Raw genomic sequence first — 16161 nt, 5'->3', positions numbered from 1 at the left:
CTCATGTTTGGACTTGGTGAGTCGCTGGGAAAGGCCACACCATGATGGTAACAAGAAGCCACTAAGTGTCCGGAACACTCCATAGATATCTTCAAACAGAATCCGTTTGAGTACATAGTCAACTGTTTTATGGCTGTGGCCACCAGGACAAAGGTTTCCAAGCATTCATTTTCAGCCCATAATTCTGAACATATGGAGCACCCAAGGTGGCTGACATCAGATGGGAGAAAACTTCTAAATATTTCACATGTACTTATTTAAAATTATAGCACTTCTCATGATGTCTCAAAAACATTTACACAAACATATCCATTTGAATCCATGGGGGGGGGGGGGAATGTAGCTGCTATATTTAGCCCACAAAAGCAAATACAAGATTATGTGAAATATCCATTCAGGAAATGATGCCATTATGAAGTTATATTTCTGTATGCCCCATTTTAGCACAGTACAAGCTTGTGATAAACAATTAAAAAACAAAACAAGAAACGAATTAAATTAGTAAAAGTAGGGGGAAATCACATTACGTACATTTCTGTGATGGTTTCTGGCAGATTAGTTGGGATCTCCGAAAGGCCCTTCCCTCGGCAGTCCACAATGTTGTTACTACAGGTACATGCAGAAGGACAGTGCAAGACGCTGCAGGAGGGAGCCATAAAAGACTGATGACCTGGAAACAGTAACAGATTGCTACTTCTAAAACTGCAAGAATGCTATTAATGAAACACCTCACTACACAAGGCAGCGAAAAGCAACGCTTTTTCTAACCCTCCCCCAATCTGCTCCAGAATACAGATTCCAAAACTGCCTTAAAACAAAATATGCAGAAGTAGATACTTGGAAAACTTTCACATTGTATGGTGGAAGCCTGGATTAAAGTACCCACATTTCCATTGCCCAGTGCCTAGAAAGCAGAGGTGCCAACTTGAAGGAAATATTGGGGAGTCCCAGGTAAGCCCCTCCCTGCACAATCAATCACAAGGCACATACACCATTTGAATGGCAATGCCCATCAACTTGGGTGGGACGGACCATCAAATATTTTATTTGAGGGGCCAAATGGACCTCAGCTGCTAGGACTGAGCTCCTATGCTAGAAAGGATGAGTCCAAGCAGCTTTCCATTTGCCCTGCTCCTTTCCCAGGGGAAACCTGCTCTTCAGCTCTAAATCGCAATCCACAGAAAACCCAATTGCCATTTGCTCCGACTGAGCACTAAAGAGCAGTTTTCCCAGGAAGGAAAAGCAGCACGATGTGAGGAAATGTGGCTAAGTCCAGAGATTCCACCATATCAACGTCTTTCATAGCTTTCATAGGGAACCTTCTTCAGCCTTATATGCTAACCAAATAATTTATAATTGCCAATGTGCAGTCTTTAACTTACCAACGTTGATTAACACATATGTATATATTTGGCAGTCAGTTCATTCTTCAGCGGCGCAAACAAGCAAAAATAAGTTAATAAATTGCTCCCCTAATTTAAAGCATTTATGGAGCACCCAAGGTTGCTGAAGTCAACGGCAGGGGTGACTTCTGTGGGCTTTGGTGTGCACTGACCCTCTTGGGGTTTTTTGTTTTCTGCATTTGGAGTTATTGGGCAAAAAATCTTTTGACATCACAGAATCACAGCAGTGGACTGAGTCAGCAATAAATGAAGTATTTTTTTAAAAAAATGTAAAGACATACAGTATCACAGCAAATGATGGCAGCAGTTAGTAAAATAAAATAAAAAAATAGAGGGCACAGTAAAGCTTTTAGCACAATTGTATCACAGTGGGAAACCCACATGAACAATATTTTTAAATACATTTTTTTAAAAATGGGTGGAAATCTCTTGGGGACCAATACACAGGTGAGCCACTCCTGCTTCGCAGAACGAAGACAACCACCTGTTGCAACTTTCAAGAATACTGAATTATCTCATTTTTTAAATACTACTTGAGAAAATTTCTTCACTGCTGAAAACCCCTCTTTTCAGTGAGCCTTTTGGTGAGTAAAAGAGAAAATGGGCAGGTACAACTGTTGTATACACATTTAGAGGAAACGTGATGAAGCAATGCTGACTAATGATTTAATCTGCCATTAAAAGATTGGTTTTATTTAAATGAACTTGCCTTCTTCCTCATCTAGGGGGTATGAACAGAGGAAAAATAGAGACAAATGTTAGTGGTATAGCATTAGTTATTTTAATATGTCATTACAAGCAATCGAAAAAGCCACACACATGGTAAAATGTACAGAACGAATTCTGTTTTCCAAACCTTTGGGTTTTCAATTCATAAGAGGTTTTAATTGCAAGAGCATAAACGAGAAGTACACTTCAAATACGCTACTTATTTTATGTTAAAAACCTCTCTGGATTTAATATTCTGGGCCCACACATTTCACCCACCCTCATAACTATGACACTAGATGTGTAACCTGAGGTTGAATCTAATCATAGCAAAGGTGAAGTTCTTGTTGAGTGATTCCCACAGGACTCAGAAGAAGCCGGCTTCAACCCATCCCACACCTATGTACATGCAGGGTACAACTGCTTGATAGGGGAAATATTTAACCTTTTTCTACCTCCAATACCTTGAGGGATGCGGGTGGTGCTGTGGTCTAAACCACTGAGCCTTCGGCTTGCCAATCAAAAAGTCAGCAGTTCAAATCCCCATGACAAGGTGAGCTCCCGTTGCTCGGTCCCAGCTCCTGCCAACCTAGAAGTTTGAAAGCACACCCAAAAGTGCAAGTAGATTAATAGGTACTGCTCCAGTGGGAAGGTAAACGGTGATTCCATGCACTGCTCTGCTGTCGGTGTTCCGTTGTGCCAGAAGCGGCTTAGTCATGCTGGCCACATGACCCAGAAAAACTGTCTGTGGAGCGGACAAATGACGTCTCCCTCGGTCTGTAAAGCGAGGTAAGCGCCGCAACACCAGAGTCATTCATGACTGGACTTAACTGTCAGGGGTCCCTTTACCTTTTACCTCTAGTAAAGGAAAAAAAAGGTAAGGGACCCCTGGACAGTTAAGTCTAGTCAAAGCTGACTATGGGGTTGTGGCGCTCATCTTGCTTTCAGGCCAAGGGAGCCGGCGTTTGTCCACAGACAGCTTTCCAGGTCATGTGGCGAGCATGACTAAACCGCTTCTGGTGCAATGGAACACCATGACAGAAACCAGAGCGCACGGAAACACTGTTTACCTTCCTGCCACAGTGGTACCTATTTATCTACTTGCACTGGCGTTATTTTGAACCGCTAGGTTGGCAGAAGCTGGGACAGAGCAACAAGAGCTCAGCCTGTTGTGTGGATTCGAACCGCCGACCTTCCAATCAGCAAGTCCAAGAGGCTCAGTGGTTTAGACCACAGTGCCACCCGCGTCCCCCTACCTCCAGTATCCCCAGCTAGCCCCCCCTCTTTTCCAGTACAAGGTGCTCATGGTTCTGGAGAGTGTGAAATCTGCTTCAGGCACATTGGGATGACTAGATGAGGATGCAGTTGGTACATGCATGACTCCCAGACTCCCAACTTTGAGCTGAGCTGCCTGCATCTATATAGCCAAGGGAAGGGGTTGAGACATATGCAGCCTGACTTTAAGTAGATTGAACGCACTATGTTTTGTGCACAGTTAGTGAAGCTTGTGTTACCCATGCCTTCTTTCAGGCTGTTTTGTCATGCATTACACATCAAGGTACTGCTGTAATAATATTGAGAGTCTTACCGCTGCAGACGAATTCCCGTTTTTGAACCTCAGCTACATTGTGACCCCTTAAATGTGAGGGGCCCATGCACTGAGTGTATAGTCCAACCCGAGGTCGCTGGCGTAGCCAATCGGAGAGCCAAGCTAGATGGCAATCACAGTAAAGGTTGTTGGAGTGTAGTCGGCTGGATAAAACACAGCAAAATAAAACCAAAAAGTACATAAAGGCAATATAGTCTAGTAAGTACAAAGCAAACGATGAAACATGATTAAAGCCTGCAGTTGCAACGTTACACACTTAGTCTAGAAGACCCCACAAGTTTCCAGAGAGGTTATAATGTGTTAACTGCTTGCTGAGCATTCACTTATGATTGGTTTATATGAGGTTATTAGGGGCTGCTGCCCCTGCTTGAGTTGCTCAGTAACCACACCTGCTACCAAGTTCCCACTACTCCACAGCTCCTTCAACACCCCCATCCCCACCTACCATATTTTTCGCTCCATAAGACGCATGTTTTCCCTCCTAAAAAGTAAGGGGAAATGTGTGTGTGTCTTATGGAGCGAATGCAGGCTGTGCAGCTATCTCAGAAGCCAGAACAGCAAGAGGGATTGCTGCGCTCCCTCTTGCTGTTCTAGCTTCTGGCTTAGCCGCACTCCGTCCCTTCCACCACCTCCCGCAAAAGCCAGCAAGAGCCGCGCTCCCTTTAAAGAGCCGTGCGGAGCGTGTGTGAGGCTCTTGGGGGCTTTTCCCCGAGGAGGGAGAAGGGCAACTCATCAGTGACAGGCTGCCCTCCTCCCTCCTCGGGGAAAAGCCTGCAAGCGCCGCACACACGCTCCACGCGGCTTGTGAAAGGGAGCGTTGAGCAGAACCTGGGATGCATACAGGCTCTGCTCAGCGCTCCCTTTAAAGAATATTTTTTTTCTTGCATTCCCTCTCTAAAAACTAGGTGTGTCTTATGTTCAGGTGCATCTTATGGAGTGAAAAATATGGTATGCACCATTCCTACTTTGCTGCCAATCCTCATCCCCCAGAGTTTGCCCCAAAATGCCCCTTTCCCCACAGTTTGCTAAAAACTCTCCCTGCCCCATCTTCTCATAATTATGACATCATTAATCTATTGTCCCCACTACTACTAATAAGACCATTGCTATTGAGCTGACATTTAACTCTCTTTCCTCGCTGCCTTGATTGTGGCTACATACGTAGGTCAGTTGATAAGAGCATGGGACTCTTGACCTCAGGGTTGCTGAGTTCAAGTCCCATGTTGGGCAAAGGATTCCTGCAGGGATTTGGACTAGATGACTCTCGTGGTCCATTCCAAGGTGACAATGATAGGTCTGCTATCACTTTTGAGGCCCTGCTCTTTACCACTATAGGGAAATGAAAGATGGGAACTCTGTACTGGGTTCTCACTGCCTCTCTTGACAGATGAACATTTCTGAGCCTGCAAAATCTGACTGAGACACAGTAAGCCTTTAAGAATCCTATGGAATTCTAGGAATATGTGGGTAGCTTGTGGGTAGGAAAAGATAGGTAAATGGCATCCAAGGTTTTTAGACTGAGAAATGGAGAAACCATGGACCAAGAATAATGTGATGTATATATCTGGGCTGTTCCTAATCTTACCAGACCACCAACAAGTATTCCCACTAGCAGATCCCTCTTCCTGTAGCTCAGAGCAATCCTTCAATACTGATCTCAAACCTTGGTCTTTCCTGTAATGTAAGACTACCTATTGATTAGGGAACTGATGTTCCATGCTAAAACCTGAGTTTTAAGAACAATATCTAATGAACATTTTGAGGTATTATTAGCCACCAGCGTAACTGCTTGCAGAAATCCTTTTCTTAGCACATTTTCTGCTGAATCGTCTCTTCCACCTCTTTTGGTTTAATTACAGTAGAGGGGATTAGGTGCATTGACACCTAGAGACCCATGCTCAAACAATGCTTAATATTAAGACACCAAAACCGTAAGTGTTTTCATCTTGGCATGTTGGCTCTGTTTGGGGAAACGAAGTATTGGATTGTGAAGTTGATCATAGCGGCAGTGCAGTGAATTAAAGGCTGGAGGGAGTAAAAGGAGCCAGGGAAGGATTTGAGGTTTTCAGCTGTTGGTGGAAAGATGTTGCATTGATAGCAGGGGGTTAAGGTTGATAGTTTGACCAAACTGCAGGAGGCAGTGGAAGACAGGAGTGCCTGGCGTGCTCTGGTCCATGGGGTCACGAAGAGTTGGACTTGACTAAACGACTAAACAACTAAACAACAACAACAAGGTTGATAGCATAGGTTAAGGTTGTCCAGTAAAAAAAGAGGACAGGGCTCCTGAACTGTTAAGAGTTGTTTATTTATTCCTAAAGTTGGTGACTGGGTGTGGCAGCCAGGACCATATAACACCGGTCTTAAAGGATCTACATTGGCTCCCAGTACGTTTCTGAGCACAATTCAAAGTGTTGATGCTAGCCTTTAAGGACCTAAAAAGCTTTGGCTCTGCATACCTGAAGGAGCATCTCCACCCCCATCATTCAACCTGGACACTGAGATCCATCTCCATCTGACAGCTCTTCTCATATGTTACAACTGAACGTGGCATTGCATTTTTTAGTAGTGGTGTTTTGCCCGTCTTATTTTTCTACTTTCATCTTTATTTTTATTTGCCATACCCATCATTTTTATTGTATTATGAAGGAGGAGGAGGAGGGAGGTTACAGGAAACCAGGCAGAGCACCTTGCAGTCAAGCCCACCCTGTGGAGCACCCTCCCATCAGATGTCAAGTAAATAAACAACCACCTGACTTTTAAAAGACATCTGAAGGCAGCCCTATTTAGGGAAGTTTTTACTGTTTGATGTCTCACTGTGTTTTAAATTGTTGGAAACCATCCAGAGTGGCTGGGGTAACCCAGCCAGACGGGCAGCATATAAATAATAATAATAAAAGGTTTCCGGCTACATCACCAATGGTGGTAGCTCCTTGCTACCTTCCGTGGGCAGCGAGGAGGTTCAGGCAGGGGAACGCCAGGATTTATGAGGCAAAAGTACTGGCAATGTTCCCCAGTGGGGTCTGGGGAGCTCACTGCATCCCGCTGTGCCACTCAAGCCTGTGTCTGCCAACTTGAAAGGCAGAGTGGGTGCAACTGGGAGGGTGTCCCTACCATAGATGAGCCCCTGTCTCCGGCATGATTGTGATTGAGTCCTCCATAATTCAGACAATTGGCATTAATCAAGAGGTGTTTCTGGACCAACATATGTTAATGGGCTGCAATTAGGCAGCTGCTGAAAGGACTGGGCTTGGCTCTTTGAAGGTATCTGAATGTTTTCTTCGAAGCTTGAGAATCCTTACAACAGTCAGGAAAGGGAGGACAAGGTGCTTTGCACAGTCTTATGCTTCTCAAATGATCCTTTTTTCTGCATAATGAAAAGGACGTGTGTAGCCACTGCTATGTTATTCTGTTACTTCGGAAAAGAGGGGGGAGGCTTTTGATTTATGCTCAACAAAGAATTTAACAAGGTTTTATTATGCCTTCCCCACACAACCAAGGCTGCATGGACTTTATTTAAAATTATTCCTGGACTGGACTAGGAGTGCTGTTGGAAGAATGCAGTGAAAAAAGAATGAACTGCTGCTGAACAGATCTGGCAAAGAGGCTGAATTTGAAAAAAAGATTTTGTTTTTAGCTGTGTGCCGAGGAAGAACTCCAGAACAGAATTTTAATGGGGGAGTTTGGATATGCATTCCGTGAGTTATTTATGGTGTTAGCTTGCATGCTAGTTGGTAAACAGCAGAAGGAATGGAATGTGACCTTGTACCATTCAGATAAACACTGCAGAGAGCTGAACAGTGGAAGATAGTAATTAAACTCTCCCAGTACACCAGGTCTGGAACAACAATGTATATGAAGGACTACACACATAAAATTGATTACTTATTTATAAGATGAAACAGAGGTGCTGTTTGTAAGGTGAAAAAAGCAGTCAGCTGGAAGAATGGTTTAATGGCAAGTGAAGGATGTCACCTGGACTCTAAATAAGAAATAATGCGGCAAATGATGATCATCATACATTTGGAACAGGAGCGGAAAACCTGATTTTAGGAAATTATATTAAATTGATTTCATTTGATTTGATTTGTAATAATTTGTAAAATTAATAAAAATAATTCAAAAATAAATACATACATAATTATTATTATTATGCTAGGCTGAAACAGATCTTTCAGTTGGTGCATGTGTATGAGAGAGAATTGGCATAAAGAAAACGGATCGGGGTTGAAGTCCTCCTTTCTTGGTGCTACATGCCTTAATTTGGCCATTTTTTAAACTAGAGGAGACCCATCTGAAAATCTCTCCTAGTTTTACACAAACACCCCCCCCCAATTGATCAGTAGACTTGTCAGGTTGCAGGATCTCAGCTGAAGTTGTGGCGTTTTAGCCCTTTCTCAGATGGAGGAAACAGAGCCAAGTGTACAGGTTACATTGCTTGAGAGCTTTTGCTGTTTGCTCCATCGTGGGGCTACCTTTGAAGGTGACCCGGAAACTGCAATTAATCCAGAATGCGGCAGCTAGACTGGTGACTGGAAGTGGCCGCCGGGACCACATAACACCGGTTCTGAGAGATTTGCATTGGCTCCCAGTACGTTTCCGAGCACAATTCAAAGTGTTGGTGCTGACCTTTAAAGCCCTAAACGGCCTCGGTCCTGTATACCTGAAGGAGTGTCTCCACCCCCATCGTTCAGCCCAGACACTGAGATCCAGCGCCGAGGGTCTTCTGGCGGTTCCCTCATTGCAAGAAGTGAGGCTACAGGGAACCAGACAGAGGGCCTTCTCGGTAGTGGCGCCCGCCCTGTGGAACGCCCTCCCATCAGATGTCCAAGAGATAAACAACTACCTGACATTCAGAAGACATCTTAAGGCAGCCCTGTTCAGGGAAGTTTTTAATATTTAATGCTGTACTGTTTTTAACACTTGATTGGGAGCCACCCACAGTGGCTGGGGAAACTCAGCCAGATGGGTGGGGTATAAATTATTATTATTATTATTATTATTATTATTATTATTATTATTATCATCATCATCATCATCATCATCATCATTATCCATCTCTATTGGATTCCATCCTGAGCCACCTAGCAAAGCCACACTCAAGGGAATTAATAACCCCTATTAGGCATGGCTGGTTGTTTAAGGAATGGGAAAAGGGCTGCTGCAGCCGCAACTACTACGACTGTGAGGAGGCAAAAGCTTCTCAAATTCTGGGCCACGCTTTGTGCAGCTTGTTTTTTTTCCATATAGGGAAGAGAAGGTTTCATCAAATGCCTGAACTGTGGTGCCATGAGGAGGATAAACATCTGGGGCTCAGTCCTGATTTAAATGCATATGAGAATGAGCTTCATGCAGTTTTACTTATCTACTGTTGATAACATATCAAACACTGGTGTTCTTTTTTTAAAAAATCAGCACTAACTAGAATTTGTTCAATTATTTTTCTTAATAGCCTTATGCATATTTTACATGTAAGACCCATCATTAAATATTAGGTTCTTGAAGCAACTGCTGCCACAACCTTAATTATTGCACTATTGGAACATGTATTATTTATATTTAAAAAAAAATATCTGGGAGAGCCATTTTAATTGAATTAGGCCTGCTAGCATTACAGCAATAAAACCTTAAAGATTTCACATTTATCATATCTGACAGCCAATCACAGATTCTACTGCGATCTTAAGTGAAACCTGACCAGTTCCTCAAAATACCTCTCAGGTTTTGTTCCAGAGAAGCTATTTTTAAATACGTTTTGACTATTTAAAATTTCAATCTATCGCACCTTCAAATGTTTTCTTCACAAGGAAACAGGTGAAGAAGTTGTGCTTTCTGAAAATTCTACTGGTCTAAGAGTCTTAAATAGCTTAGCCAATAATCAGCCTGCTCAAGACACAAGACAGTTATAACACAGATGGGTCCAAAAAATTAAAAGCAAGTTTTGCGGCATGGTCATGCACTGCATTTCTGATCTTTTACGGGGTGTGATCTGCCATCCACCTTCCCAACTTTCAAATATTATTAAGCCTTTCTTGAAAGCACATTTTGCTGCAATTGCCCTGCTATTTACAAACTGCACCAGTCTGTACACAACCCAACACTTACACTACGGCAAAGGCGGAAAGGCTTGCTTGCGCAAAAGGAAGTATTCAGGTCAGTGAGTCACACCTTCAGGGTAGTACTAAATGGTCAAACCTCTAAAATATAGTTCCCAACACTGGTTATTGTGAAAAACTAATAACAGGAATTACATTTTATCACATTTTAAGTAAAACACGTTAACTACTTACAAGGTTCTGAGTTTGGGCATATGGTTGAAACTTGCCACTGAGAGACGTGTGATGTTGTTATTGTTGAGAGTGCTGTAAAACATTAAGGACAGGTACACATTTTCACATGACACGACAATTCTACGAATATTTGAAGAAACATCTGAAACAGACTGACTTCTAAAAATTATAGTGGTGGTCAGAAGTCTCACCGCGGCTATCGTTTCCAGCAGTCTTCAAAGGCAGCCATGCATAGGTAACCTTGCAGCAGTTCAGTCAAGGTATACTAACACATTAGCCACCACTGCCAAGTCTCTAATTTTCTTAAACTTTAATGGAAGTTAAATTATGTTTTTGACATTCAGTACTAAGTACGTCTCCGTTATTGTATCAACAGGTGCTAAAGAGACTTCGCTTATGCATACCAACACTAACCTTAAACAGACATGGAACTATATTACTGTGTTTATGATTTAACTATGTTTAGGATCAGGATGAAAACTCTGATCATGAAAAACTTCTCATGGCCGATGCTATTTTGAGATGGAAATGCTCATCGGATGTAAAAGAGGAAAACTGGAATTTGTACTCAATACAATATTAGCACTAAGCAAACGTATTTGAAAGTAAGTTAAATCAATCGCCTTGATCCAGTTAAGAAGATCTTGACACATAAATGAATGTGTATGAGTAAGTTTGCATGTACAAGACATTTGGTGGATTGGGACAGTGTCTAAATAGTTAACATTCAGTAAAAATGATAAGGGAAGATGAACAACTAAGTGCTGAGTTGCATGATCTGCCTTTATGGAAATGTTAGTTTTTAAAAAAAATATTTTTTCAAGCACCCTCATCCTGCAGGAGTTTTGCTGGCCTCAAAAAAAGCATCTCCTGCAAAAAAGCCCAATGTAAGCGAGAGAAACAATCTTTTCCCCTATGGAAAAGAGGGGAAGAGGAAATGAAAGGTACTGTAGTTTCTCTCCATTCTGCAGCTTCGGCAGAAGTTGCCAGCAGCATCCAGGAGCTGCCAGAACATCCTACAAAAGCTCAGCATGAACAAGAGAATAGGTCAGTGACCTAGCACTAGTTAGCCAAGCCAAAATTCATAAACACCTGCATAAATCTATTATGCTATGAGCCAACAAAGGAGGATGCTATAAGAACAGTGTGTGGCAGGTGTATGTGTCCTAAACCTAAAATAATGCATTTTTCTTTCAATATATATATAGCTTTTTATATCACTCCGAAGGAAGCTGTAATCTGAAAAGCTTATTTATTTATAATACTGTAAAATGGCAGTTGTGAACAGAAGATGGGCAGAAAGATGGCTACCCCAAAGGTGAGCAGAATCACAACAGAGCAAGATATCTGTAATGGTTCTAGGGGTTGCTCGTGCGTAAGCCGGTGCTTATTTCCCCGTCTGGGTGCAAACATCTGGCTGGGTTGCCTAAGTGAACCTTTTCTGTCTGGACAGCCACTCACTCGTGGCTAACTCAATCGCTGGCAGAATCCGTCAGTGGGAGTTTCTTAAACTTCTTCCAGCAAAGAAGCTCTTTGACGGCTAGTCTCCTCCTACTCTCTCTGTGCGAAAGCCTTCTGCGCAAGGAGGGCGTGGGCAACGGAGGACCCCTACTCTCCCCACTTGTCCCAGGCAAGGAGTCATGGGACCGCCTCGCCGCTTCCCCCATCTGTCCCCCTTCTCCACTGGTGCTACGCTGATTCTCTTCCCCAGAAGATGGGCTGCTTCTCCCGATCCCCGGACGCTCTCTGGAATCCCTCTGGCTTTTGCTCTCTCCCTCCAGCACTGATGGCAGTTCCCTGACAATATCCATTATATGAACTATGTGATCCTAACATTGCATTTCCAAACCATGGCCTTTAAGGAAAGATGCTGACAAGACAAGTGACTGGCACCTTCAGGGAGAGTAATATGGTTTTCTTGCGGGAAAGATGCAATATGGTTTGGATCCAGTGGAGCTGGTCCTGCTATATAGTAGCATGCAGTGACCTGCTTCTGGAGATAAAGTCAGGAAGTGGTGTCAGAATAGTACAGTTTTGGTCCTAGGGTGGGGTGTTTGTTTGTTTGTTTGTTCGGAAGTGAAAGGGAAAGGGAAAGACATTTAGGCTCTGCTTCTGGTAGAGAGAGGTATTGGGCTGACGCTCTCTTCCTGCAACTAAGAAAGCTTTGAAAGAGGAAATTTCTTTGGATCCAACCCTAGGCAACTGAGAAATGAAATTATTATTATTTAGTATTGTTGTTATTATTAATTTCAAAAGGAAGTACATTTAACGACAACAGCTTCACATGCTATTAAAAGTGTCAGAATTGTTTACATTTTTTTTAATAGGGGGAAAGCCAAGTAAGGCCTGATCATCTTCAGTGGATAAGAAATGCAGACTGATCATTGTGGGGAACAGAAAACTGTAAGTAGGGAAGGAGGAAATGAAACTGAGTATCTGGGAAGAAGACATAGCTAACCAGGATCACTCTGCTCTGAAATGTTCTGCGGAAGGTTCTACTTGTAATATTAATAACACCAAAACAGACAGACACCTGCAATCGACGGACACCTGCAATCTTAACTCAATAACATGGAAGGTGTTTTTGTCAACTAATATCAAATGCCTATGAACATGGCTTAAGTGAAAGATGACAGGGTTTATGCCATTGTCAAGACATTTGTGAAACAACTATTGTCATTATAAGGGTGTGGAGAACTGCTTCAAAATATTGAGTTTGCACTTATCAGTGTCACCAGTCTTATGAGAACCGCCCTGCAAGTCTGTGAAAATCCAAACTCTTATTATTTCCTTACTGTGTACAATAAATAAATAAATGCATTCTTAGTAAAAAGGAACAAAGTGATCCTGACATGCTCAAGAATCATTTAATAGCTCCATGGATGGAACAGTGTTCTGATGTACCTTTCAATTAATTTTAGCACTGATTGTTCTACAAATTGTTGGCACAATAGGCTGGATGCTATCCTGTATCTGCCAAAATATTTCTAGCTGCTAGGTGCATCCTGAGTAATGCAACAAACCCGTATGAAGCCAATAAGCAAAAAACTATATATGTACTCTGAAAAAGCATGCAAATTTGCTATCAAAACAGGTGTGCACTTGTAAGATCTACAGGGATTTGTGTTGCAAAACTAGTCTTGTTGAAGTCTATGGTATTCCCCAGAACAAGAAGTTATTTCATGGGTCCATGGACCAGCTGCCAGAACACATGACATCAATGACCTATGACATTTCACAGTCGGTTCATCTCCACCTCCAACCTCCCGACGTCACAAAATGTTCCTGTAATCTGTTTACTCTTTCTTCTTTCCTGGGTTCAAGTAACCCCACAGTTATCAGTACAGAAAAATGTTTCCCTTTCCTTTTTTCTTTTTTGCAATTTGGCTCCTGAATTTGACCACATTGTGACAGTTCCCAGAGCCATTGTTTTCCTCTACCATTTCCATACTATTTGACTGATCCCCATTCACACACACTCCGCCAGCAGCAGGGGAAAATTAAAAACAGGAGGTTGTGATTTCAAAACCACAGTAGCAGGCACAGGACGAATTCACTGGCAGAAGTACTACCTAAAACCCTTCCAAGTGTTCTTTTTGAATGGTCTGAATTTCAATTTGGCTGTTTTAATAAGACATAAACTGCATTGCCATTCACAGGAAGCATTTCCTCCTTCCTCAAATCTTTTTGTTGCTGTTAGAAATATACCAAGTCTACGGTTAAAACTTTGAGGAAAATCTGTCAGTAAAGCATAGATAGATAGATGATGATGATAGATAGATAGATGATAGATAGATAGATGATAGATAGATAGATAGATAGATAGATGATAGATAGATAGATATTACGCACAAGCCTGCTACACATACATATATATAATGCATTCCATGAACTTTGCTCTATTAAAAGCAACAATGTGATTAGTCAAATAGAAAACATAAGTGGTTAACTTCAAGCTGTTAACAGATTTAAGAATTTGGTCCTTCGCTTCCGCTCATCCCGCACACACATTATTAAACGTCAATATACACAATTTCAAAAGTAACAAAATCTACAGAATATTAGAACGTGTTTTTTTAATGAATTTTCTTAATTGTTCTTTGCTATGTAGATAGCCATGCCCAGCTACCAGTCATGCGTAGCTGTTCCTATAACGATGTGCACATTTAGGCTCATTACCTTCTTATGCGATGCCATACTGTTTTATGGTGAACTGATCCAGCAACAAACAGAGCTTTTGCCACAAATGGGCATGAGTATGGATAGTATCCAATTAAGAGACTGGATATACATGATGCACTAACTTAACAGAGTACTATGAAAGCACATTGGGAAGGCCTGGCCTGACTTGCATTGCATAAGATTTTACATGGGACAGGTTCCATAGCTTACTAGGAGATTAAAGTTTTATATGAACAGTGGAAAGTGTAATATACTACTTCATCCAGGATTAGAAATTCTTTGGCAGCTGATAAAATAATGTAGATCATGTGTGAATGGCATACGACCCATCTGAAAACTTAAATAATCCAAACGTTTTTACATTAAAAAGTATTTTCACTTTACAATATTATTCGCTCTATGATATATATAGAAGACCTAAAAATTCTTATAACATTGTAATACCTCATCTTGAATAAAATGCAAGGAGTGGTACAATTGTTTTTACATGCAAACTAGCGTTAACTGTGATTTACTATTGTAGCTGGACAGAAGGGACTAGCTCTGAATTTGCCAAATAATGATAATATTTATTGCTCTCCATCTGGGCTTCTGGGTTCCTTTTATTTAAAAATAAAATAAAATCTGAAAATGACTTTCTGATTTTGAAATCTACTAACAAGAATCTCCTTTAGAACTAATGTAGCCTTGTGCCTTCTGGTTGTTTTTAAAACGATTAAATCAAAACAACGAATGGCACATTTGCATAGGGCATTGTATACTGACAGAGAAAATAAGTTATTTAAAATGTGTCGCCAATGAACACGCAATACTGACTGACAGCATATTTCACGATTATGTGCCATTTTAAAAAATAATAATAGACATTTTATTCCTTACATTTACTGTCTTATTTCAGAGGCAGTAAGGTTTTTATTTAATCATCATTAATGTAATAATGATTACAGTTAAAATGCAGGAAGAGGGAATGTGTTAGGGTACTAGGCTGTACCCACTTTCAGTTAAATGAAGATAAGCTATACATCACTGGTATGACAATTCAAAAGGAACTTAAGGACCTACCTTGCCTACCTCCTTATTTCTACAAAACTCCTATTGACTTCTGTGAAGCTATTCCACAGTGAACAGCTTGCAGGCAGCAGGTCAGGAACAAAAATCAATTGCAAGAAAAACTGAGTATAAAAAGCCACAGCTCTTGAAAACATCACACACCCATCTCCTAGAAAATTTGCTTTGTGAAAGCTGCTAATGTGTATTCAAGGCTTTGGAACGTGTTCATTACACCAAGATTATGATTGAAAAGAGGGGCATAATTGTGTGGATCTGAACAATGGAAAATGGACTTACAATAATACATTGAATCATAAAACCCTTTATTTATTTCCATAAGGAAGTTACTTTGCCCTTACATGGTTGTATCTGACAAATGTGATGATTTTGTAAAAATAAATAAATGGGGGGATTATCTCAACTCTTTCCATGTGCTTACAACATCTTATCAAGCAATATTCTAATGCATCATTTTTATTCTAGTACATCATTTCATTCAAACGTTTTGACACGAGATGAGCGTCTGCATTTGGACTTCTCTGTTTTAAAAAGTAAGAGAGACAAGCAGTTTACTTACAGCACTTCCAGATCACGGAGAGCCCTAAATGCCCCATCTTCAATGCAGCTGATCTGGTTGTAATCCAGTTGCCTGTTAAATAGATTAGGAGGCGATATGTGAAAGAGATGAAGGCTGGCAGCTCTGTGGATAAGAAAGCCTCCTTAAGAGATAAGGCTTGAAAGGTAGGCCACACTAACTGAAATGCACTCCCCAAATACACTCATCTGCTTAAGAATGTCACACACCATTCTGGTCTTGATGCTGCCACCGAAGTCTCTTTTTGTTCCGAACTGCGTGTGCAAAAACACGACAGCCTTGGGAAAGCTCCAGTAAATAATAACTGCACCTTATATTAAATGCCAA

General features: G+C 41.4%; 1 protein-coding gene across 7 annotated transcripts in view; it reads right to left on the bottom strand.

Moving 5' to 3' along the window:
* SLIT2 (slit guidance ligand 2) overlaps positions 1-16161 on the bottom strand; it is a 238150-nt gene that overhangs the window by 79890 nt on the left and 142099 nt on the right. For all 7 annotated transcript variants that reach the window (XM_083630064.1, XM_083630067.1, XM_083630063.1 and 4 more), the window contains exons 6-9: positions 15817-15888; positions 10008-10079; positions 3700-3863; positions 532-670 (exon numbers count right to left, since the gene is read on the bottom strand). In XM_083630064.1, coding sequence (XP_083486190.1) covers positions 532-670; positions 3700-3863; positions 10008-10079; positions 15817-15888 — 447 coding nt within the window. The remainder of the gene's footprint in view (positions 1-531; positions 671-3699; positions 3864-10007; positions 10080-15816; positions 15889-16161) is intronic.

Source organism: Podarcis filfolensis (assembly GCF_964270895.1).
Source record: "Podarcis filfolensis genome assembly, chromosome: 9".
Taxonomy (NCBI): Eukaryota; Metazoa; Chordata; class Lepidosauria; order Squamata; family Lacertidae; genus Podarcis; species Podarcis filfolensis.
This window is presented reverse-complemented; position numbering and strand designations above follow the sequence as displayed.